At 39.6% G+C, this 26,873-nt stretch overlaps 1 protein-coding gene across 3 annotated transcripts in view; it reads left to right on the forward strand.

Moving 5' to 3' along the window:
• KCNN2 (potassium calcium-activated channel subfamily N member 2) overlaps positions 1-26,873 on the forward strand; it is a 432,831-nt gene that overhangs the window by 310,128 nt on the left and 95,830 nt on the right. For all 3 annotated transcript variants that reach the window (XM_047778437.1, XM_047778439.1, XM_047778438.1), the window contains one exon: positions 13,822-14,240. In XM_047778437.1, coding sequence (XP_047634393.1) covers positions 13,822-14,240 — 419 coding nt within the window. The remainder of the gene's footprint in view (positions 1-13,821; positions 14,241-26,873) is intronic.

A 26,873-nucleotide genomic window follows, 5' to 3' on the forward strand; every position in this document is an offset into this window, starting at 1 on the left:
ATTATGGACACAAGTTCAGGAGCTGGAATATTTGGGTTCATTTCCCAGACCCATTCTGCAGCACCATGTAACCCTGGCTTGTTCCCTCACCCCTCTGTTCCCTCATTCCTGAGAGAGAGATGAAAACTGTATCTTTGCTCTGGGGTGGCTGTGTGTTTTATATGAATCAATATGCATACCGATTAGAGCAGTGCTAGGCCCTATTAACAGGTAGTAAGTTAAGTATACTTTAAAACAGCTTTTAAGTTTCCTCTTTAGTACTGTGTGCGATTTGAGGTTCTATCCCATCACAGTTTTCAAATAGTATTCAGGATGAAGAATATCTAACTTGGAGAAAGGCTAAAGGAGAACGTGGTCTACTTCTGTTACCACAGGGCATTGAATGTAGTGTGCAAGTTTATTTAAGTATTTGCTTTTGCCAGTGAAGGAGGAGGGCTGAGGAGCTACTAGCTAAGATCATCAGGGAGTAAAGATGTGACATTTCAGAAATCATAATGTAAATTGGTGTTTATTTGCATTATAAATGTTGGATTTGCATCTAACTTTTCAGCTCAGCCTGATGCCCCCATCAAAAGAGGTGAAAGCTGGAAGGCTTGAACTTTAACTCTAGGCTTTTCAGTAACTTAACCATGTGACCATGACCACATCCTTTTGATTGCTTTTGCTTTAATTGAACTGTTAAAAGGTCAAGTGTGCATACATGTGAACTGACTAGCTAGCTTTTTAAATGCTTGAAATAACTAAGGTGATGATAATGCATTTTAGTCAAGTAGCAATAATTGTAATGCTTCAAATGAAAATATACAGTTTTTATTTCAGATTAAATTTTTTTGATCAGCTGATTCGTTCATATTCAGTTATTCCCTAGCTTTAGGACTTAACTTGTTTATTTTATTTTGCTTGTGGTTTATCCCTTATCAACTCCCCAAATGATTCAAGTACGCTTATAAAAACTTATAGACAGTTAACATAAGCATGTCAATGAAACATTAGTGAACACTTGATCATGGAAGAATTTTATTCCAGTTTCTCATTTGCTCTAATCTTGATTTGCATCCTTTCCAGGACTGTAATCAGTGATATCAGTGTCTCTGTTCATCTCTTCTTACTGTGCCTTCAGTTAGGTAATCATGTGTTCACTGGAGGCCACCTGTTGACCCAGAACTGAAATGAACTATTTGAAAGAAACTAGCATTTGTTGAGCACTGTCTCATCCAGTTGTCCTTCAGTCCTGTGAGAGAGAGATGTCTCTAAGAGATGATGAAAATGAGGCTTAGGAGTTCCTACTGGGGTGCAGCAGGTTAAGGATTCGGTGTTGTCTCTGCAGTGGTGGGGTTCAATCCCCAGCCCAGCGCAGTAGGTTAAAGATCCAGTGTTGCTTCAGCTGTGGCGTAGCTCACAGCTCCAGCTCGGATTTGATCCCTGGCCTGGGAACCTCCATATGCCACACAGGGGACAGAAAAAAAATAAATGAAAAGAAGAAGAAGAAAATAAGCCTTAGAAAGTTTAAGTGTTTTTTTCTGAGATCAGAGTTAGTCAGTGTTAGAAAGTCAGAGTGAAGCCTAGATCTGCCTGCATCTGGATTCTAGAGCACAGCCTCATAAGCCATACACCTTAGTGTTTTCTGTCATATCACTTACACTGAGAGAACCAAAATGGGAAAAATAATTATTCTATCTTTATAGAAGTTCAGAAGTAATTTTTAGACCCAGCTTGCATGAATTCCAGGACACTGTGATCATAGTTACCCAGTAATACATCAACATGTGTAAAATGCCTGAATGGGGCCGCAAGTGTGGGTCCAGTTGGGAGAAGCCATGTGAAAGGGAGCTAAGATTTTAAATGAGTTTTAAGAGTAGCAGGGCATGGATTTATGATAACCTTATGTCACTCATTTGGACCATTAGGATTTTGGTATCTAGACAAAGCCCTTGTCTAAATCAAAAGAGGAGAATTTTAGAAACTCATAGTTCGATAAGAATTCTTTCAAAGTAGGTACAGTTGCATTTCTAGACCTCCTCTCAGTAATGACTTTGGTCTAATCTCTTACCAACTTCTCTTCCTCCTCTTCCATGTCTAACTCTCCCATTTTCATATTGCAAGTTAATATTTAATTCATGCACTTTCCCCGCTTGAGGATCCATGGAATATTATTACTTATTCATGGGGTCATTTTTACTAGGGTCAGCAGAGTGGGGGATTGCCTCATAATAGTCATACTGGGTCGACATTATCTTATTTTATTTTATTTTGTAGATGAACAAGCTGAGATTTAGAGAGATTAAGTATCCTGCTCAAAACCATTTGGCTAGTAAGTGGTCAAGGCAGAAATTAAATCCAAGCTTCTCTGGCTCTAAACTGTGTGTACATTTCCTATGAGTCACACAACATGATATTCTGAGCAGTTGGTTGATATTTAAAAGGCATGAACAAAAGCCTCCCACCCAGGAATAACTCCAACCACTCGGTAGTTATTATACTTGTATTCTAATATTTGAGATGCATCCCTTTTGAATTATTGGTTGCTCTCTCCATGAAGTATTTAAGTTAAGCGCTATTCTTTATTTTTATAGACCTTTACACAGCACTTTAATATACATTAAATTCAATGTAGACATACTTTTAGCTGCTCAAATAACAGAAAACTCAACAACAGTGGCTTAAATAAATGGTGTATTCGGTTGTGGGTTCAGTGGCTTAAGATATCAGGGCTGGCATTACCGTGGTTCTTTTGGCTTTGTTCTTATGATCCAAAAGAGCTGCTGTGGACCCAGGCATCACCTCTATTTAGGGCCAAAGGAAAGGAATGAACAGGACTTTGGCAGCCAGATGTCATTTTTATCCAGGAAAGCACAGGCATTCTAGTAAAGCCTCCAAAAAACTTTCTCATGACTTCTGATCACAGCTCCATCACTTGCCTACATACACATGCAAAGGAGTCTGGGAAAGTGGGTATTTCTGTAAAGGGAATGGGTAAGAGAGAAGAGGGCAAGGCGGGCATCGGGTTAACCAGTGAACAGCGTTGGCCACAACACATAACATGTGCCCATTTCTTTTTATATATATATATAATTTTTTTTCCATTATAGCTGGTTTACAGTATTCTGTCAATTTTCTACTGTCCAGCATGGCAACCCAGTTACACACACATGTATACACTCTTTTTTTTAATGTAATGATTTTTATTTTTTCCATTGTAACTGGTTTACAGTGTTCCAACATGTGCCCATTTCATCATTACAATTACTTTCAGAGGCAGCAGATAACACCATCTCCATTTTACAGATGATGGAAATAAGTCCATGAAGTTTCAGTGACTTCTCAAGGTCATATAACAAGTTGGACTGTCTGGAATCTAAGCCTTGGCTTCCTGCATTCCAGACCAGTTCTTTAGATGCTTCACCCAGGAAGGAGTTAGCATTTCAGTGGTTAGTATTTCATTGCATCAGTTTTGAAATCCTCGTCCTTGGATGCAGCATGAATGCACAGGGCTACTGGAATGGGTGGGAGTGGGGGTGGGGGCTCCAAAAGTGTGGAAAGGCTACAGGGTGGGTGGTGAGGGAATGGCAGACGCTGGCTTTGCTTCTTTCTTCCCAGTTTTTCTCAGGAATGACCACCGAATATGAATTCTGAGCGTAATAGCTTATCTGGTTTTTCCCTCCTACAGTCCTGGGCTGAGGGTCTTGGAGGAAATCTCAGTGAGACCGTTGACGTCTTCTCTCTGCCCCTGTTTACCCTTCGACCTAGTCTGCAACAGGCAATGGTGGCCTCAATTCTTTGTTGACTGAGTCTTGGCAAAGCCTTCATGAAGAAAAACCTTAATGTTTATCTTGCCTCTGTAGTGGCTTTTTTGTTCTGTTTCATTCAAAAGCTGGTTTCTAAGGAAGGGGCTTCTTCTTTGGATGAACATATTTTGTGCATTTTCTTCTGGGCTGTTATCCCCTAAATATCCTAGAACTGAGCTTAATTCAGAATTCTGAATTATATGAAGAATCCAGGCAATGACAGTAGAAGAGAGGGTAGGTACCACATTCTAGTCTTGATAGAGCCTCCTCTGTATTTTCTGTGTCTTCTTCAATGCCTCTGTTAGGCGTTTCCACCAGCATTGCAATCATTCATTTATCCTTTGTTTCCTCATCAGACAACAAGAGGCTTTTTAATCTTTGTATCCATAGAGCCTTACAAATAGCGTTCGAGAACTGAATAAAAAAAAAAAAATAAGAGCTTGGGTTTATTGAATATTTGGTTTAAAGGTTAACCAAGAAATTTTATTTATTTTTGTTCATGCTGTTGAAAACAGTTATGTAATGTAGTGGTTCAAGGTTTTTGCCTTTGTAAGCAGAATATTTTAGATATAAATTGTATTCAGTGTGTTTGCTGCCACAGACTGTTGTTTTGAATGTCAGTCACTGCTTTCTAGTTTAGCAGTTTTGCACATGTGGACTATTGGTTAGGATGCTTTTGGATGTCTAAGAAGGGCCACAGTCATTCTCATTTTTCCTTACTCTCTTTTTAGCAATCAATTTTCTTTTCTTTTCTTTTTTTTTTTTGGCCCTGCACACATGTGGAAGTTCCCTGGGCCAGGGGTCAATCCCATGCCACAGCAGTGGCTTGAGCTGCTGCAATGCTAACACTACACAACAAAAGAACTCCCCCCTTAATTTTGTTATTAATTAACTTAATTTATTTATTCACATTTCCAAAATAAAAGAATATTAAAAATTATATAATTAAAAGTCTCTTTCATTTCTGTTCCCCAGCCACTCAGTTTACTTCCCTTAAGTAACATTTACCACTAAGTTCTAGAATATTCTTTCAGAGATGTTTTATGCATGTACAAGGACAATTGTATATTCTCACCTTAACAAAATTATATAAGCAGTAACATATTGTTTGCTCTTTTTCCCTTTGAACATTTTAAAAACTTCATTGAAATATAGTTGATTTACAATATTGTGTTATTCTCATGTGTACAGCAAAGTGATTGTTATACATATATATTGCAAATATATACTTTTTTTAACATTTCCTTCCATTATAGGTTATTATAAGATATTGCATATAGTTCCCTGTGGTATATAGTCTGTCCTTGTTGGTTATCTATTTTATATGTAGTAGTGTGTATATTTTAATCCCAACCTCCTGATTTATCCTTTGTTTCCTATGTTTGCTCTTGTTTTAAACTGAGTGACTTAGTAGAAGACTTTCTTCAATAGTTCAGGACAATTTTCTCATCTTTTTTTTGTCTTTTTTGTCTTTTCTGGGATGGCACCTGTGGCACATGGAGATTCCCAGGCTAGGGGTCTAGTCGGAGCTGTAGCCACCAGCCTACGCCAGAGCCACAGCAATGCCACATCCAAGCCATGTCTGTGACCTACACCACAGCTCACGGCAATACCAGATCCTTAGCCCACTGAGCAAGGCCGGGGATCAAACCTACAACCTTAAGGTTCTTAGTCAGATTCATTAACCGCTGAGCCATGACGGGAACTCCTCATTTTTTTTTTTTTTAATGGCGTGTCATTCCATTTTGGGAACATCTCTAATTTGTTTAACCACTTTACCTAATAGTGAATATTTGTATTATTTCTAGTCTTTTGCTAATACACAATCAATGCTCTAACAAATGATCGTGCACGTACACTCTTGCAGGGGTAAATATGTCAGTAGGACAAATTTCATCTAAGAAAATGGAATTGCATGGTCAAAAAGTATGTATGTTTATGACCTGATAAATTGCCCCTTCCAGGGGTTGTAACAATTTATACTTCCACCTACAATATATAAGAATTTGTGTTCCCCCACACTTTCACTAATATAATATATTATAAAATTTTCAGATCTTCTTCAACATGACAGGGTCAAAAACATGGTATCACATTTTCCTCTTATAATTAAAATTGAGCATCTTTTTAAAATATAGTTTTGAGTCATTTTTATTTTTTTTTCCATGACCTACTGCTAGTATCCTTGGTTTATCTTTCTGTTAGGCTGCTCATCTCTTTCTAAAGGATTTAGAATAACTTTTTGTTTGTTTGTTTGTTTGTTTGTTTGTCTTTTTGTCTTTTTGCCATTTCTTAGGCTGCTCTCGCGGCATATGGAGGTTCCCAGGCTAGGGGTCGAATCGGAGCTGTAGCCACCAGCCTACACCAGAGCCACAGCAACGCAGGATCCGAGCCGCGTCTGCAACCTACACCACAGCTCATGGCAACGCCAGATCGTTAACCCACTGAGCAAGGGTAGGGACCGAACCCGCAACCTTATGGTTCCTAGTCGGATTCGTGAACCACTGCGCCATGACGGGAACTCCTAGAATAACTTTTATACGATTAGGAAAATTAGTTTCTTGTGATAACAGTTGTGAACATTTCCCCCATGGTTTGGTGTTTGTCTTTTTTACTCTCTTTACTATAGTTTTGGCAAGGTGCAGAAAACAAAAGTTTAACATAGTTCAAAAAAATGTATCAGTATTTTCTTTGAAGGCTCTGACTTTTTTTTCAAAGTTAAAAGGCCTTCCTTACCATAATGGAAAAAATATGAAAATAATATTTGTATATATAAAACTGAATCACTTTGCTATACGTTGAAAATTAATACAACATTGTAAATCAACTACACTTCAATGAAAATAAGTAAAAATAAAAAAGTCTTCTTAGCTTACAAAGTGATTCTTACATTAGTTCTTCAAATATGTTAGTAGTTTCATTCTTCTAATGTGTTAGTAGTTTCATTTTTACATCTAAATCTTTCATCCACCTCGAATTTTTTTTTTTTTTGATACATTTGACATGAGGCATCCATTCAACTTTATGGTCCTCCAGATGACTATTTAGTTGTCCTCCCCAAATTTTTTAATAAACTGTTTTCTCCACCAATTTGATTGTGTGCCTTTTTAATACTGTGAGATTCCCATTGTATTGGGTCTATTTTGGACTTTCTGTCCTCTCCCAGGGCCTCTCAGTTAATTTATGTGCCAGTACCACATGGTTTTAATTATTAATTTGTTTAATAATCTATCGTGGCTGCTTCTCCCTTATTACTCTTCCTTCTCAGAGTTTTTCTGGCTATTCTGCCTGTACTTACTTTCTTAACAAATACATGTCTAAAATTATTTTATCCAGTATGTATTTTAAGTACCACTTTTGTGCTGAGCATGGCCGTGAATTCTCTACTAGAAAGGAATCCCAGGATGTGTAAGACACTGTCCTAGATCACAGAGCTTTCAGCTTCATTGAGGAGAAGAAGCACATGTCAGGGCAGCTGAGGCTTCTGCAGCTGAGCCTCTGGTTCTTGTGAACTGTCTGAGCAGAGGTCCCCAACTACCAGGTGACCTGATCACATGTCAGGCCTCTCCCACTGAACTCCCAACCCTCTTCCTGCTGATGACTCTCACTGCCAGTTCATCATGGACAATGAGCTTGAAGTATATTATGTTTGGAGTATCTGAGCAAATGTAAAACCCTTGCACTGGAAAGTTCAAGCTTGTGGTGGGATATATTCGGAAGGCATAGTCTGTGTTATGCCCATAAGTTTCTTACTCTGGCAAAGACCGTTAACCAGAGCTCTAGAATTAAAGTAGATGAAACTGTCATGCTTTTGCCCTAAAATGTTTCTTCTTTTATCAACATCAAGATGAAAAATGAAAATAGAGGGTTTTTTTTAAATATTTGTCATTTTGATTACTTTAACTCCCTTATGAGTTAGCTTGAAACATCATGTATTAATATATATGATTATATTAATTACATTAATAGATTACTTATGCATATAATTATGGGTCACATAGAATGTATTGGGAATATTTTCACAGCTGGATTTAATTCTCGACAGGGAACCACTTGTCGAAAAACTGTGATGTTTGGAATGTTTTCATCTTCTGTATAGAATGTTGAATGCATTAACATGCCTCTCAATCTGGTATATACTATTTTACATTTTATAATTGACAACCCTCATCCTTGACTCTAAAAATAACACTTTATTTTCTTCCTACTTCACAGATGGGCCTGACCTTCCAGCTGCCCTCCACACTTGGGGTTCCTTGGGACTTGGCCTCATATCCTGTCCTCTTCATTTTCTTTAATTTTTCCTTTGATTTCATAAATACTGATGCCTTCCAAATTTACTTCAATAGTCCAGACTTCTCCTCTGAGTGACTTGCATTTCCTGCTGCCTGCCTGGCATCTATACTCAGATGACCATGGCCAAAACAGAACCTCCCCCTCCTCACATCCATCCCATTGTACTCAGGAAGTGGCACAGCCATCTACTGTGTTTGGCAGAGTAGAAACTCAGTCTTCTATGGTTCTTGTCTTTTGTCACTCCATCATTCAGCCCATCAGCAAGTTCTAGCAAGATCTCCAGTCTATATTTCGAGTGCATCCACTCTGTCTATTTCCATGGCAACCCCTGCTTGGTCCAGGTCAGAGGGAATCTAACTACAACCATTCAGATGCAAAAGAACTTCCTAACTAATATCCTCCCTTGTGTACTCTGGTTTTGCTCCAGCAGCAGGATGAGCCCTTTAATCTGTATGTCCCATCATGCCATTCCTCTTCCTAATAGCCTCTAGTGAGTTCCCACTGTTTTTGGAATGAAATCCAGCCTAGATGCTATGGCCAACTAGCTCCTAGGCTCTCTTTATCTCTTCAAACTCATCTCTCACTCTGCCCCTTGATCGTTAATTTTCAGCCACTCTGGTGTTCTTTCATTTTCTTAAGAATGCTAAGCTTTTATAGCCCATGGCCTTTACATGTGCTATTTCCTCTGCCTAGAATATTCTTCCTGGCAGTTTATATGACTGGCTTTTCTCTTTGTCCAGGATAGCCTGAAATGATAGTTCTCGAGGTGGCTTCCCTGATGACCACATCTGCTGTCACCTCTAATTTTTGTTCTCTGTTTCATCTCTTGTTTGTTTCCTTCATAGCAATGTCTATAGACATAATTATTTTATTTTGCCTTAGGTCTGCTTTCTTGATTTTGTCTTTCTTTCTTTGCGAAAATCAGTTTCATGGGGCAGACTCTCCATCTGCTGTAAATCCTCCTGTGTGGCTAGTATGTAGCACAGTGCCTGGCACATAGGAGATACTTAGTACACTGGCTGCTTAGTAAAATGCATAAACAAAGGGATAAGCAGCAGTTAGGGGTGAGAATTATGTGGAGAGGAAATATTTCTTTTTTAATTTTACCATTAAAATATGTATTATGGTAAAACAAAACTAAGAACCAAAGTATTTTCAGGTGTTAATTAAACCCCTGATAATAAAAAGGAACTATGTGATAGAAAATTTCTCTGGGGACATTACTGGGCTTGCTATAGAACTGCAAAATTACGCTGCTGCAGTGACTTAGCATTTAATGGGGTGTGTTCTCTACAGATTTGGGAAATGTCATAGATGTTTTTCACTTGTGTTATGCTTTAGTATTCTCATCTCCCATGAGCATGTTTCATTAGCATTAGGACCTGTCCAGTGATTAGGGTAGTCAATATTAACTGAGAAATAGCAAGGCAGTTCATTTTACAAGAGTTTATTATTCTCTACTAGGTAGATGCAGATCCTGTCCTCATGGAGCCTCGCAGTCAAGTAGGGTGACAGTCTGACAAATCCTTATTGTCCTCTGTGGGAGCATCAGTAAGGGCACATCCAGGGATGATGATGGAAGAAAGGAAAGGGTTTTACAGATTTGCCTACGGCATGGACCATGTCCTAAAGGAGGTGACTGTGGAGTCTGGACTTAAAGGAAGAACAAGCTGCTCAGTGGAAAGACCTTCCAGTCCATAGGACAGGATGCACAAGGACACAGAAGCAGGATTCCGTGAATATGTTCAAAAATCTGCAACCAGAGGGAGGTGTAAGAAAAGTAATAGGCAGTGAGGTTGAAGAGATGGGCAAAAACCAGGTTGCCGAATGAGGGTCTTGGCATAGTTTTCATCTTGACAGCAATGGAATTATATAATTTACATTTTAAAAAGGTCATCGGAGGATGGAGGATGGAGGATGGCTTCCAGTACAAGGAATTGGGTAATGGAGATAGAAGGCCTGGAAGAGACCACCCAGGAAAGTACAGAATGAAAGAAGTCAGAGATGGACCTCCGTAGGGCAGCGGCTCTTAAATGGGGAGGAGGAAGGAGCCTTCTGAAGAAAACTGAGATGGATTCTTCAGAGGAGCAGCAGATGAAAAAGGCCATGTGTCACACAAGCCAAGAGAAGAGATCTTTTTTAGGAAGGAAGGAGTGATTAATATCAGACAGATCAAGTGAAACAGAAATTAAGATGGAAGGATCAGGTTTCATAATTAAGGTATTTTGAGTGACCCTTAGCCAAAGCTATATTGGCAAAGTGATGAGGATAAGGGCCCCCTGAGGGTGTTGGGGGATGAAAGAAAAGTAAGAAAATGAACACCACTTAGGGCAGACAGAGCCAGTGGGGCTTCTTCTTGTTTGTTTGTGTTGCTCTCATTTGCGTGAACAGTAGAGATTTGAACTTATTTGTTGAGTCACCGAGAAGAAGGAAGCACAGGAAGTAGGCAGTCCAGGTAGGAGAACTGGATTTCGGTGTCATGTTGCTTTTAAAAGGTGAGCATTGAACAAAAAGGGAGATGAGCAGAAAAGGATGAGATGTCAGTGAGTTTATGGCTGAAGTATAATGTACAAGTATTTCTGATACTGGGGGGAAAGGATGCTGGCAGGGGAACAAAGGTGACTCTGGAGGAGAAAGATGATTGTTTGAAATAGAAGTTATAGGGGTTGGGGCTTGTTGGCAGGGATGCTGAATTTAAAGGCACAGGTGTGTGGTTGCCCCAGCCCACCTTCAGGTCCCAGATCGAAAGTTATCAGTGCACATACACCAGAAGTTAGAGGGGAAGGCCACTGACAATACTCAGGACATAATGATTGAAGTGATGGGAAGGGACAAACCAGCCTAGTCAGGGAAGTGAACAGAGGGGGCAGTGGAAAGTGACCTGGGAGGAGAGAAGAGCATGACCTCTGAGGAAGAGGTGCTCTGTGAGTGTTGGGAGGAGGGCCTAGCCTGGAAAGGTAGGAGACTGGAAGTAGTATATCAGAATTACACACCTGAATTAGCATTTCTTGACCAGTTACCTGGGAAGGTACTTAACTCTGCATTTGTGCAGCTGTGGCCCAGAGTAGAGTGGGCAAAGCCTATCTGGGACTTGGGCTCAGAATCTGCAGCACAGCTTTGGATTCTCCAGAGGCCTTGGTGCTTTTACTCCTTTTGGGGGTAGATTTAATTTTTTGCCTAGTCATTCAGATCCATGTTCAGAGAAGAAAGTAGATCAACGAGGTAATACAATTTTCAGTAGACATGCAAATGTAGATTTAAATAACAATACTGTTTTTCTCATGTGACTTGTAATCAGCCCTGTAGCCGTTTCCAAAGAGAACATTGATTACATTTCTGGAAGGTATGGAGCCTTTCAAAGTACCTAGTTAGAGGAATATGTTCCTTTGGATAGAAACACCTTAAGAGATTTGGAGGTCATATTCCTATAGAGTTCTACAGTACCCAGCAAATACTCATTAACGTAAAGTTTAGAAGACTTCCATCATTGTATCTAGGCAGTCTTTTGTACATCTTTATTATTATTGAAATTCTTTATATCAAAGTGATGTTGCAAGTGGCGAACTGAACAAGAATATTTCTGTAGCCAACTTGGTGGCATTATTGATGACCATTTTCTTTATTGGAAAGTAGAGGAGCTCCTGCTATGGCGCAGTAGGTTAAGAATCCAACTGCAGCAGCTTGGGTCTCTGTAGAGGCATGGGTTTGATGCCTGGCCCAGGACAGTGGCTTAAGGACCTGGCTTTGCTGCACTTGCAGTGTAGGTCACAGCTATGGCTTGGATGGGTCTCAGTTCCTGGCCCAGGAACTTCCCATATACTGTGGGTCTGGAGGAAAAAAAAAAGTTGGAAAATATAATTTGTACTGTTTATTAGCATTTATTTATCACTGAGTGGTCTCTGGATGAACAAAGTTATGATAAAAGACATAGCTAAAGTCATTATGTTGCCATAACTTAATTTGTTAAAAATTTCCTTATGTTTGCGAGAGATTCTGCCAGTTCACAACTTTTGAGGTTACCAGAAAGAAGTTGTGATTTTTGTCCTCAGATCCTGTCTTTGCAAAGCAGCATTAAATGCTTGAATAATTGCTTGGGAGGTAGCTGTGACCTGCAGGATAATTAACCTAGAATGAGCATTTGTAAGCATCTGAGTAGTGGGCAAATGACTTCCCTGACTCTGGAAGAGCAGAGATCAAAGCACCCAGGCGTAGTGGAGATCTGCTCAGCCAACTTCCTTTGAGACTCACTTACCTGAGAACATACCGTTCTCACTTGGGTTGCTTTTATCTCAGGCTTTCTACGTAATTTGGCTACTTCCCCAAAGGCAGGGAATTTGTCATCTTTCTCCGTGGGGGGGGCACTGTCAGCATTCTGGGCAGACAGGTCTTTTTTTCTGCGTGGGACTCTCAGAATTGCAGCATGCTTGGCAACACTGGCTTCCTGGCTCTAAATGCCAGTAGCCTTCACAAGTCACTGCGGCAGTCAGAAATGTCACCACACGTTTCCAGATGCCTCTGGTTGCTTGTGGACTTGTTTACTGAACAGCCAGGGAAGACAGGAAACATTCTTTTCCGTTCCTTTTACCGTTTTTCTTCCTTCCTTTCTTTCTTTTTCCTTTTTCTTTTTGTTTTCTTTCATTGTGGAATGAGGAATGAAAGAGGAATCTTTATTTAAAAAGGAAAGACTAAAACAAATTAGTATGAGTTCACTTTGTGGCTCGGCATGTTAAGAATCCACTATAGTGTCCATTGAGGATATGGGTTCGATCACTGGCCTCACTCCGTGGCTTAAGGATCCATCATTGCTGTAAGCTTCAGCATAGGTCGCAGATGCAGTGCAGATCCAGCATTGCTGTGGTTGTGGCATAGGCCCCCAGCTGCAGCTCTAATTCAATCCCTAGCCCGGGAACTTTCATATGCCACAGGTGCAGTCTTAAAAAAGAAAAAAAAAATTAGTATAGTTCCCTAGTGCCCTAGCAGCTAAGGACTCAGCATTGTCACTGCTGTGCCTTGTTGTCACTACTGTGGCTCAGTTTCAATCTCTGGCCCAGGAACTTTCACCTGCCATGGGTACAGCCAAAAAAAAAAAAAGAGAGAGAGAGAGAGAAGAAATTAATAGTCCAAGGGCTAAGGAAAAGCAGAAGAGACAACATTAAAAAAAAAAAAGAGCAGTAAAGAGGAAGCTAGAGGAAATGTTTTTGCCATATCTGTCTCTGGTCCCTGGTGATTTTCTCTCTGAAGACAGAATAGGATTTCCTGTAAGAATGTTCATGTACTGTTGCATTATAGGGAATAACTGATCGCAGAGGCATTTTAAGTAGATTTCACTGAGATTATGGATAGAATTGGTCAAGGTTTAGATCCAGACCCTTAACGAGGAGAGCAACTTGTTATAAGGCAAGTCCTTCTGACTTCATCTAAGGGGGAGGTATGTTACTGACAGGCCCAAGCCCTTTATTTTAAAATGATGTTACTTACATGACTGTCCAGGGGCATGGACTGCAAAGTAGCTTCAGCTCCTGTAGAGCAAGTTGTTAATTTTAATTTTTACAAAATAAAGTTCTCCTTTTGTGCCAAAACCATTTTCTAAAAATAGTGTACCTGGCTGGCATTTAGAAGGTATGACCTATAGCTCTCCATGATTGCTAAAAGTCACCTGTTATGTATTTTAAAAATCTGCGCTAACACTTGTGGACCATTCATGCCATACTGAAGCTGATTTTCTACTTTATTTTTTCAGTTGTTCATGGTGGACAATGGAGCAGATGACTGGAGAATAGCCATGACTTATGAGCGTATTTTCTTCATCTGCTTGGAAATACTGGTGTGTGCTATTCATCCCATACCTGGGAATTATACGTTCACATGGACGGCCCGGCTTGCCTTCTCCTATGCCCCATCCACCACCACCGCTGATGTGGATATTATTTTATCTATACCAATGTTCTTAAGACTCTATCTGATTGCCAGAGTCATGCTTTTACATAGCAAACTTTTCACTGATGCCTCCTCTAGAAGCATTGGAGCACTTAATAAGATAAACTTCAATACGCGTTTTGTTATGAAGACTTTAATGACTATATGCCCAGGAACTGTACTCTTGGTTTTTAGTATCTCATTATGGATAATTGCCGCATGGACAGTCCGAGCTTGTGAAAGGTAAGTTTGTTTCTTTTCCTGAGAACGTCATTTGCCATGTGGTGTCCTTGAAAGTGGGAGAAAGAACGCATTTTAGACCAGAAGCATGTAGAGACTTACTCTAGAAAATCTGGGGTTCTCCAGGTGGGCTTCTTTTAAATGAGACAAAATTGTCCTTAAGATTTTTTGCACACAGCAGTGTCTTGATGGCCATGTGTTTTCCTTTCTAATTTGATCGGTTTTCACTAGAGGATTGCCTTTATAATCCGTGTCAAAACTTGGAGACCTATAAGTCATATAGGCGACTTTCATGAGAAATATTTGTTTAATGGTAATGCTGAATCATTTTGATGCCTCTTCAGTTAGTGTGTTGCTTGAGACAGAAATCCAGCAAAAAGTGGTGATGCAAGATGTCTAAACTTTTAGGGAATACCTCACAGTGGTTTGTTGACTATAGTGCCTATTTATAATAGGGGTCACATGGTTGATAATAAGGAGCTTATAGGTATATATTTGGTTTTATTGAACTTTCAACAGCTGTGCAAAGGAGCCACATGTATTTGTTTTATTGTCTGAAGAACTCTGGGTATAGAGCTAGATACAGCCTCAGAACTCAGGAGCTGTTCTGTGAGTCTTAGTTAATCAGTTAGAACATCAGTGATATGACCCTTGCCATTTAACAAACAAACAAAAATAGATTTGTTGCGTAAATGGGAGGAATTCTGTCATAATGAGGGGGGAAAACTCCTGTGACCTTGGTGAAGAAAATTCCAGTTGAAATTCGCAATAGACACATACGAATGATGTAGATATTTATAGAACTGGTTTTTTCAAATGATGTTTATTTTTTCCATTCTAGTTGTTTTACGGTGTTTTGTCAGTTTTCTATTGCACAGCAAAGTGACCCAGTCACACATACATATATACATTCTTTTTCTCACATTATCCTCCATCATGCTCCATCGTAAGTGACTAGATATGGTTCCCAGTGCTATACAGCAAGATCTCATTGCTTGTCTATTCCAAAGGCAATAGCTTGCATCTTTTAACCCCAGATTTCCAGTCCATCCCACTCCCTCCCCTTGACTGTTAAATATTAGGATGTTGGTGTTTGTATTAACTGTGTGTTTTTAAACTTAGTTTAAAAGTTAAAGATGTGTACATACATGCTAACAAAGAAGTATATCTGTACGCAAACTGTTGCAAAAGTAGCAAACCTCGAACACCCCTCCAGCATTCTGCTTTCCAGAAGTAATCGCCTTCAATTCAATTACCCATTTCTTTGGTAATTGCTTTCCATATTTCTACATGGTATTGCTTATATTGCTGCATCTAGATTCCTCTAGGTTTTTAGGGAAGTTGGGGCTTTGTTTTCTTTCACTTGCACATGCACACCCCTTCACAACTCTCCCCTCCAAAAGAGTAATTTTCATCTTCCTAGTAAGTTATGTAAACACCAATAATCTATATTCCATATTGACATTATTATGATTATATGAACTCTACTTATAGTTGAACTACATAGTATATTATCATTTTGCCTCTTCTGCACATCTTTGTATTTTCTCTGGAGTTAATAATGGCCTAGTTTTATTTGCTTCGTTTTCTCTGTACTTACCACTACATCATCTCTAAATTCTCGCACACCATGTAAATACCCTTTTACTAGCTTTATGTATATTGGGGAAATCTAACAATTTCACCTTGAACTTCTTGAGACTCTCTAAACTGCTTGTCCATCATTTGGGGATTTCCTTTGTCTTGTTTGTATGTTGAGTGCCCTTTTTCTTGATCCTCATTTCTTCGTCTCTCTTCATTTATGTCCTCATTTTGGCAAAATCCATTTTCTAGTAGCTTCTAAAAGAAGGTAGTGGGTGAGAGAGGTTCTTTGAGACCTTGCAGGTATGCCAGTCTTCCTTCTTCTCTCTTGCTTCATTGATGACTGTACCAGATAGAAAACTCTAGATGGCAAGTCACTTTCTCTCAGAATATTGAAGGCTTCATTTTCCTCTGCCATCTGGGGTCCAGCAGTCTGATGCTATTCTCATTTTTTAATTTTTTTTTTCCTGGAAGCTTTTAGGATCAATGATCTAAAATTGCACCACGGTATGTTCTGGTTTCTCTTTTAATCCAGTGGACTTGTGTAATCATGGAATTAATCTCCTTCAGTTCTTGGAAATGTTCTTGTATTATTTAATGGTTTTTGTTCCTCTTTTTTTATTGTTGTATGGATATTGGCCCTCCTCTAATACTTTTTCTTTTTTCTTTCTGTATTGTTTTCCATCTCTGTTTTTGTTCCACGTATGGATGGTAAGCTCAGTTTTATCTTTCACACTCTTTCTTTTGGAGTTTTATTTCTTCTTTACTGTGTATTAATTTCCAGGGTCTCATATTTGATCCCCAAATACCCATTAAAAAAATAACCTCGTGGCTTTTTTCATGGATGTACTGTTTATATCTCTAGAGGTGTTAACGATAATTTTTGAAATTTTTTCTCTTCGTGTATTTTTTGTTTCCCCAGAGATTGATTTTTCTGTTTTGTTGCTGCTGTTGTCATTGTTGTTGCTGTTTGCTTCCATCTGTTTTAGAAGCTTTCCTTAAGTGTTTAGCTTTCCTTGATTGTCTGCTCATACTTACGATCGAGGCACTAAAAACCTGATTGGAGGCTTTCTATACAAATCTAGAACTTGTCAACCGTGGGCTTCACTACAGAGCGATTTGGGTGGGGGTATGGAACAGTGATTGCAGTGTCTTCACACAATTTTATTTCTCTCTGAACAATCTAACTGGCTCCTGGGAAGTCTTTTCTTTTTCTTTCTTTTTTTTTTTTTTTTTATGGTCCTGCCATGAAAGTGTGTGCCTGGATGGCGGTACTCTGGGAATGGAAAGATGGGTCAAGGAAGAGCTCTTAGCAACTAATATGTGAATATTTATTCCTCTTCTTTGTCACAGTGGAGTAGACCTGCTGCCTCCAGCACTGGATGCCCTGCAGTCAGTCCCCAGAGCTTGTGTTTTACCTCTCCAGATGCTACATTTCCAGACTTCTGCCAGGTTGGCAAAAGGCATAACCAGTTATTACCCAGAGCAAAAGAGGGAATCTAGGTGTCTACTGGTTTTATGCAGTTTTTCACCCTGTCTTCTCATGGAAAGCTCTGTGTTTACCTCCTGTCATGGAGGTACTGGTGTCTTTGGTGTGTGTGCGTGTGCGTGTGCGTGTGCGTGTGCGTGTGTGTGTGTGTGTGTGTGTGTGGAGCGGGGGTAGGGGGCAAGGTTGCTGGTTCTCAGGGTGGGTATAGTTGCTTCCTGGTTTTTCACCTGCTTGTCCAGAAATCTCCCTTCTCAAGTCAGGTAAGTCAGTTATCGCTTGTCGGTTGGCTTTCTAGCCTCCATTGCTGTCTTGTCACCCATTCTTCTTGTCCTTTTGGGTTTAGGCTTTTCTGGAAGGATTGTTTTCTAGTCATTTTAAGGGGGGTCTCAGAAGGGAGCTGAGGCCGGCATGTTTGTTGAGTCCACATGCTTTTAGGAGCAATTCTGTAGGGACCGGTTTTTAATATTATGCATCTGAATCTTTTTTAGAACTACTCTACATAAATATGGAATTTGAGGGATTAAAGGTTTTCCTTTTTAAAGAAAGGTAGACTCCTTATGGTAATGCTTTGTTTCTGAGCAAGCATGGTATTTAGAGGCTTGTGATATTTTCTGGAGCAGCTGTACCTATAAAGTTTGAAGAATAAATATGGAAAATCTTAGTTGTTATACCTGTTTAATTTATGACGATGACTCTTCATTAAAAGTTAGACATAACAACATGGGTGGGGATAAAAGCATAACTGAACAACACACGTGTCCCTGTGGGTGGTCCACAGTGCATCTGCTGCCCAAGGGCCAGTGAAATAACATGGCCTCAAGATCAGGAGTTTCAGTCCTGGTTCAGTGGTTAATGAACCCAACTAGCATCCATGAGGATGTGGGTTCAGTCCCTAGCCTGGGAACCTCCATATGCCGTGGGTGTGGCCCTGAAAATACACACACACACACACACACAAATTCTTTAAAATCATGTACATCATTTTACTTTCTTTTGAAAATGGCTCATCTTAGCTGTTTTAACCCATTGTAAAGCCTGAGGTAAGCTGGGCCAAATCTTTTTTGCAACCCAAAGTATTTGTGGTGTTTGTTTTCTTTTTCTTTTCTTTTTCTTTCTTTTTTTTTTTTTTTTTAATGGCCACACAGGTGGCATATGAAAGTTCCCAGGCTGGGGTTGAATCAGAGCTGCTGCTGCAGCACCACAGCCACAGCAACACAGGATCTGAGCCACATTTGCAACCTTTGCCACAGTTTGCATCAACGCTGGGTCCTTAACCCATGGAGCAGGGTCAGGGATCAAACTCACATCCTCATGGACTAGTCAGGATTGTTAGTGTTGAACCACAAAGGGAACTCCACTAATTGAGTTATTAATCCAGTGAGCCACAATGGGAACTTTAGTATATGTGATTTTTAATATGCTGAGATTGTTAGATGACAGACCATCTCTCTTTTCCCATAAAGAGGCCTGAGAAAATGAAAATTACCTGTTTCATATTTAAAATGAAAGTCGGTAGCCAGTAGTTACCTGAAGGGAATGAATCCATAGTGTAGGAACAGAGAGAGCCCACACTTAGGATTGGGACACTGGGGTCTAATTCCAGTTGTGCAGTTTAGGGGCTGAGTGACCTGAGGCTAACCAGCTTGCTTCTTTTGGCCTTGGATTCTTCATTGCAAACGAAATGAATTAATCAGCTTTTCTTTTCCACAAGTAACATTTTGTAATTGTGCACATGTGTAAAATAAAAGAAACTCATTAACCAGCATTGTGCAAGTGGAAGATTTTCCACATTTTGGTTTTCATTAAATTTCTCGTTTTGGTACACAAACCCTGTGACTTGTCAGATACAAGTATTTAAAAAAAAATGTTTGCTTTGTTTTCTACAAAATTAATTTTGAATGTGAGGTAGCTTGCCTCTTACATTCCTTAAATGTTTACTTTCTGGCCTGCCTTCCCTCTCTCTCTCCCTCCTTCTCTTCCTTCCTCCCTCCCTTCCTTCCTTTTGTAAAGTTTGCAGTGCCTAAATAGAACATACAACTCTCCTATGTTTTGGTTGGAATTTGTATTTGGATGAGCTCTGCTAGGTCCATCTTTGGTTCATCCAAACCTTCCTTCCATATAAAGGGGATTCACACCTGATAGAAATTCTCTTCTTAGTTAATGAGAATATACCTCTAAGAATATTTTTTACAGGAGAGAGCTCTTGAGGGAGAGAGGTGGTGGGGAGGCAGATGGCTTTTTGGGGCAGTTTGTTTTGCAAACCTATTCATCTCCTACAGGGCACAGCATATCTAGAGGTTTCTGGAAAAGGTTCTCTACTAATGAGGAGGGCATCCTGTAGGAGGTATCTATTCCTGATGGTATTACATTCCCTGGTAGATCATGTACCTCTGATTTCACCTATAAGTACAAAGAACTCTTTTCATTTTTTGTTTTTTCTGTCTCTTGCTTTCTTCCTTCCTCCCTCTATCCCTTCTTTCCCCTTTCTCTCCCTTCCTTCCTTTCCCTTCATCCTTCCTTCCTTCCCTCCTTCCTCTCTACCTTTCTCTTCCCTCCTCTTTCCTCTCCTCTTCTCTCCTCCTTCTCCTTCCCTCCCCCCTCCTTTCCTTCCCCCTCCTTTCCTCCCCCTTCTCTCCTCTCCTCCCCTCTCCTCCCTTCCCCTACCCCCTCCTTTCCTCTCCCCTCCTCTCCTCCCCTTCTCTCCTTTCCTCCCCCTTCTCTCCTCTCCTCCCCCCTTCTCTCCTTTCCTCTCCCCTTCTCTCCTCTCCTCCTCACCTCCTCTCCTCCCCTCCCCTCCTTTCCTCCCCTCTCCTCTTCTCTCCTCCTTCTCCTCTTCTCTCCTCCTCCTCCTCCCCTTTTCTCCTTTCTTCTCCCTCCTTTCCTCCCCCTTCTCTCCTCTCTTCCCCCCTCCTCTCCTCCCCTCCCCTCCCCTCTCCTCCCTTCCCCTCCTTTCCTCCCCTCTCCTCCCCTCTCCCCTCCTTTCATCTCCTCTCCTCCCCCTCCCCTCCTCTTTAGAAGACATGGAATGGCAATATCTGGCATTATTTCTGTGGTCTCCATTTGTCAGGAGAAGGTTGCCCCAGACCAGACCACAATATCCCTTCTGCCTCTGGTTTTGGTCTGGCCTTACATTGAGGTGCACATCAAGCTTGCAAAGAACACTCTCTGTTGAAGAAGCCTGGGACGTGTGGCCTGGTGCTGTTCAGGAGAAACCTCAAGAACATTTATATCTTCAAAGTCTAAATCTCAGATCTTAGGGTTCTGAAAATTGGGAATTATCCAGTCCTGAATTAAACCTTTTGAGGCTTCCCTAGCTTTGTAAAGATAGTATAGATGACTGTTCAACCCAAAGCATATTTCACTGGACACTGTTTCTGAGGAAGATTATAGCTGTTTTGCAAGGGGTAGGACTGGATACCATGTGCCAGGGCTATATTCTGCAAAGAAAAGTGTTTTACTTTTCTTTTTTACCATAAAAGTCCTCAGAGCATTTAATATATAAATGTGTATTGAGAATACCCAAGAGGGGAAAAGAACATTCGTTTGGCCAACATAGTGCTATGTCAATACTGAAGTTGCAGAATGTCCAGTTTGGGAATTAAAAAAAAAAAAAAAAAAAAACCCAAACAGTTCTTTTCAATGTAGTCTTATTCTTTTTGCCACAAGTTTTGTAATGTGGGAGAGGGGCCAACTTTGGGATGGCAAGGAAGAAGGGAGAGAAAAGCAAGCTGGGAACTTTGGTGGCAATGTTACCAAGCAGAAAAGTAGATGTAGAAACCTGTGATAAAATAGAGATGCTAGGCACTGTTTCTGTCACTGGAACAGATTCCTTTAGTTAAGACATTAGTACTCAAGTTTTTACTCACCTCATTGTTTTATCTCTAAGAGTATTTAAGTATGCATTAACTAACAGGCTTTAGTTAGATAAGTTTTTCTAAAAATGACGTAAGAATGGTTTGCTTTTTTTTTTTTCTAAGTGGGAAAACCAGAGAAGCAAACAATGAAATTTATTTTCAATTGCTGCCAATAATCTAAACTGCATTTTAGATGAAACAAGAATGAATTCTTTCCATCATTGAAAAACAGATGAAAATAAATTTGATATTTATTGATTTAGTTTTTAAAATATATATATATACTTTTTTTTTTTTTTTACTTTTTAGGGCCACACCCATGGCATATGGAAGTTCCCAGGCTAGGGTCAAATTGGAGCTGCAGCTTTAAGCATATGCCACGGCCACAGCAATATGGGATCTGAGCCACATCTGTGACCTACACCACGGGTTATGACAATGCCAGATCCTTAACCCATTGAGTGAGACCAGGGATTGAGCCCATGCCCTCATGGATACCAGTAGGGCTTATTACCACTGAGCCAAAAGAACTTCCAATATTTATTTTTTGAATTATCCAAGACAACCTAAGGAATAGAATTTCAATTGGGTTTAGAATCTACTATCCAGTGTCTTAAAACTGTTTAATTTCTTCCTTTAATTAATTTAGACTGTATTCTTTTAGCACTGTCACTAATAGTCACATTTGTTAGGCACCTGGAAGGTGATTTCTGAAATGCAGATGAAACTTGCTTTATTATTCCATAAAATATTGTAGAATATCACAGTCAAATCATGTCCCACAATAAAACCTTGTACAACATACATTTCATATAAAATAGCTATTTTTAACCCAAGGATTGGTTGTCTTCAGACATCAGTATTATGAAAGAATTGCTTAGGAAAGCCCTTATAGGATGAGAATATCTTATTTTGCAACCACTGTGGAAAAGAGTATGGAGGTGCCTCAAAAAAGTAAAAATAGAACTCTTAGGCACATATCCAGATAAAATTTTCACTGAAAAAGATACATGCACTGGAATGTTCATTCCAGTGCTATTCACAATATAGTCAAGACATGGAAACAACCTAAATGTCCATCAACAGATGAATGGATTAAGACGATGTGATATATATACACATGGAATCCTACTCAGCCATAAAAAAGATCAAAATAATGTCATTTGCAACAACATAGACGCAACTAGAGACTCTCATACTAAGTGAAGTAAGTCATAAAGAGAAAGACAAATACCATATGATATTACATATCTGAATCTAATATATGGCACAAATGAACCTTTCCATGTAAAAGAAACTCATGGACTTGGGAATAGATTTGTGGTTGCCAAGGGGGGGGGGAGTGGGAGGGACTGGGAGTTTGGGGTTAAAAGGTGCAAACTATTGCATTTGGAGTGGATAAGCAATGAGATCCTGCTGTATAGTACAAGGAACTGTATCTAGTGTATGTAGTCACTCGCGATGGAACATGATGGAGGATAATGTAAGAAAAAGAATATATATATAAATATATGTGTATGATTGGGCCTCTTTGCTATACAGTAGAAACTGACAGAACACTATAAATCAACTGTAATGGAAAACGTAAAAAATCATATAAACTTAAAAAAATAAAAAAGAAACAGATCATCTGGGACCTGTCAACAACCACATGAGTGACCTCGGAAGCAAATCCTTCCTACAGCCTTGAAAAGACTGTAGTCTTATGAAAGACCCTGACCCAGAACCACCCAGGAAAGCTACTCCATTCCTGATGCACAGAACTTGTGACATTATAAATGTCTGCTGTTTTAGTCACTAAGTTTTGCTTAGTTATAAAGCAATAAATAATAAGGATTAAAAAAGAAGAAGAAGAAGAAAGATACTGGAGTTCCCATCATGGTGCCGTGGTTAACGAATCTGACTAGGAACCATGAGGTTGCGGGTTCGATCCCTGCCCTTGCTCAGTGGGTTAATGATCTGGCGTTGCCGTGAGCTGTGGTGTAGGTCGCAGACGCGGCTCGGATCCTGCGTTGCTGTGGCTCTGGTGTAGGCCGCTGGCTACAGCTCCGATTTGACCCCTAGCCTGGGAACCTCCATATGCCGTGAGAGCGGCCCACGAAACAGCAAAAAGACAAAAAAAAAAAAAGAGAAACTAAACAGGTTTTCATCCTTTTAGCGCCAGTTTGTAGATGACTTGGGCTTCCACTTTCTCTTGAATAGGGGCCCTGAATATCATCTCAATTTTGTACATACTAGGGTAAAATGTGTACCCTTATTCCTGAGAACCCCTAAGACCAAATACAGAATGGTTGTTGTTGTTTATGTCTAGGAAATTAATTCACCATTTTGGTGGTTACCTTTTTGTCATTAGGTGTGAACCTGTTACTCTAAGATCATTTTCATTGATGACTTTTATAGAGAGGACAATTTTACGTAAAATTGAACTTTAAGTTTCAGTATGTGATAATCCATTTAGAATGCTTAAATAACGTGGGTTCAAATTTTCAAGTGTCTTGTTTCAAAAAAATGTTTTTGTTTGCTTTAGCGTGTGTGTGTGTGTGTACATAAGCCAGTTTTTCAAGGAGAAGAGGTGGATGGGATCTGAAAGTCTCATTTGTTCTATTTATTTATTTTTTATTATTTACGTAGGATCCCATGAAGAGAAATGCAAAAATGAGAAACTACGTTTTTGGAACACTGGCTTGTTTTCTAGATTTGCCATCTATGATTTCGTTTTACATTTTTAGGAGACTCACTCAGAGGCCTTCCCGTTTTCGAGCCCTGACCCCTAGTGATGCCTCGTTTCCTGTTGAGTTAACTTTGAAACCCGTTAGTTACTTGTGGTCACGTTTCTTCAATAGTTGTAAAAGTAGTCGCAAACTACACATTGCAGTGCTGGGGAAACATCCTGCTGGCACCTTGATTTATTACAGTTTCCTGGATAATTAGATTATTTCTTACCACTTCAAGTTTCAGCTGTTGCTAAGTAAACTCTAAGCATTTCATCAATGGGTTTGTAATTTGTGGTTGATGGTAATGTAATACTTTGTAAACTTATACTTCCAGGGTCTGATTCATACATACGGATATAGCATTTTCAGGCTCATAAATGAGTCACAACTTTAAAATGGGCCCTTTCAAGTTATAAAAATCGGCAGTTTGAAAGCATTCATCGTGCATCTGTGCCTTGCAAAGCATCAATGCTCAGTATAACGTCTGCCAAATAAATTGGTCATTAAAGTCTTAGGGAAAGAAAGCCAAAACTCTCTCAAGCTCACTTTTTTCTCTTCATTCTTATGTAGATAGGATTTGTTTCTTTGTTCTACCTCCTGAGATGACAGTAAGGATTAATATTTGGTGACAAGATGCTTTGAGATCCTGGTTTGAGTGCTGTTTGAAAATACCAGCAGTTGATTATGTTCAAGCAGAAAAAAACAAGAAGCCAAACAGCTCAGAAATGGAACCTCACTGATCTCCTAGTCACAGTCCTTCTATCCTGACATCCATGTTGATGTCCAGATTTTATGCATTATGGGCCTGAATATCTTTGCACTTTGGAAACCCCCTGGGGTCATCCATATAGTACATTGCACAGGGTGTTTGTATATAGTCCTGGGCAGCATCCTTCTTCTCTTCAGCTTCAGAATCTCCATCATGCCATATAAAAAGAAAGAACATAAAGGCTCAATGTAGGTGTCATGACATTCTATTTCGTCTTTAAGAAAAATTCTCATATTTTTTAGACGTGGGGTTTGATTGATGAAAATGTAAGTGTTCCATACTTGCCTGCAGAATTTTCTTTGTCTTTTTCTTTTTAAAGTTTGTCCTTTATTTTTAATGTTACTATCTTGCAAAATAGCACTAAAATAACCAAAGAGATTTAAGACAAAAAAATGTGTGTCTTTATATGCAATGAACTGTGCTAGCTTCAGTACGTGTTGATGGGCTTGCTTAGTGTTCTGAGAATTCAGTTAGGGAATGAGGTGGGTTTTAGAATTGTGAGGCTTGGTTTGACTCCCTTGAGAAGAACTGGATGAACCGTATCCCCCCACTTGCCAACCCGGTCGAGCAGAATGTGGTCCATTGATGCTTCCTGAGGCCCCATGGAAGGGACGGTCAATTCTTGAACTCTTGCTCTGCCAGTTCCAGCCCTGTTTTGTCCTTGATTCAGAATCCCATGGATGAATAAATAGTCTGATCACTGCCAAATTCCTAGGGATATTGGAAAAGGCCCAGCCATCAGATATTTAAACATAACATGATGGCAAAGTCAAAGCCATTTTGAGTCCATGGTCATTTTTCAATAAATGTTGGGTGAAGAAATAAAGGAGTAATAATAATAAAAAAAAAAACCAGAAAACAAACTTCACATGGAGTTCTACCATAATTTTTGGCTAGAGTATGAAAAGAGGATTCTTGTCATTCTTGGGGGTTTCTTTTTTAACAATTTTTTTGAGTTATAATTTACATACTTATTTTAATTGCATAATTCAGTGGTACTTGTTTAGAGCTGTGCAACTGTCAAGTTTTAAAACAGTTGCTTCACCTTCCCCAAATCCCTCCCTCCCGTTTATATTAAGTCCCTGATCCCTCCAGTCTCAGGCGATCCCTATTACTGTCTCTCTCCTCAGATACTCTTCTCTGAATGTATCATAGAAAAGGAATCAGACAGTATGTAGCTTTTTTGCATCTGGCTTATACTTAGCTTAAAGGTTTTGGTGCTCATCTATGTTGTACAAGGTATCATAGCTTGTTCCTTTTTATTGATAAATAGTATTCTGCTATAAGGATAAGCCACAGTTTGTTCATACATTCACCAATTGATGCACATTTAGAAGGGTCCCTATTTGGGACTCTTATGAATAGGGTTCCTGTTACCTTTTATATGGAAGTCTCTGTGTGAATGTATGTTTTTGTTTTTCTTAGATAGACATCTAGGAGTGGCCACATCATTGTACATTCCCACCAGCGATAAGCAATGTATGAGGGTTCTAGCTTCACCCCATCCTTGACAACATTGTCAGTCAGAGATAGAGGATAGAAAGATAGATAGATAAATAGATAGATAGGAATATCACATTCTTTACCATATACATGTGTGTATATATATATATCTTATTTGTATAATCTTATAACCATTCTAGTGAGCGTAAAGTGGTATCTTAATGGTGGTTGTAATTTTCAATTCTCTAATGACTAATGATGCTGACCATCTTTTTATGTGACCACTAGCTATTTGTATGTCTTCTTTGCCAAAACGTCTGTTGAAGTTGTTTGCCCATTTTTAAATTGGGTCATTTGTCTTTTGAAGTAGTGCGGGTTCTTCCTATTTTCTGATTACCCGTTCTTTGTCAGATATACGATTTCTGTGGCTTTTCTTTTCATTCTTGTGTTTTTGAACCTGTTGAAGCCAGGCATACTTGCCTTTCTCTTGATCAGTCTTGCCTTGCTTCCCAAAGCCATGCAAGAAGAAATCCCCCTAGACATACCCAGGGGATTGTGAGCTCTTTGAAGAGATCTGACTCTCTTGTTAAGTTTGAGGCTGTGTCTGCTTCTCCTTCCTGCCCCTTTCCTACCCTTTTCCTACCCCTACCCTGAAGTCTTGCATTTCTAGTAACCATTATTTTCTAGTAACAGGAAAGAGAGGAAGAAGCAAGGGAGATTGTTTTTTTCAGCTCAACTTAAAAAATACCTTTCTAGTCTTTGCATTGCTTTGACAGTTGTAGTAGC

This window comes from Phacochoerus africanus, chromosome 4 (assembly GCF_016906955.1).
Source record: "Phacochoerus africanus isolate WHEZ1 chromosome 4, ROS_Pafr_v1, whole genome shotgun sequence".
In the NCBI taxonomy this organism is placed as follows: Eukaryota; Metazoa; Chordata; class Mammalia; order Artiodactyla; family Suidae; genus Phacochoerus; species Phacochoerus africanus.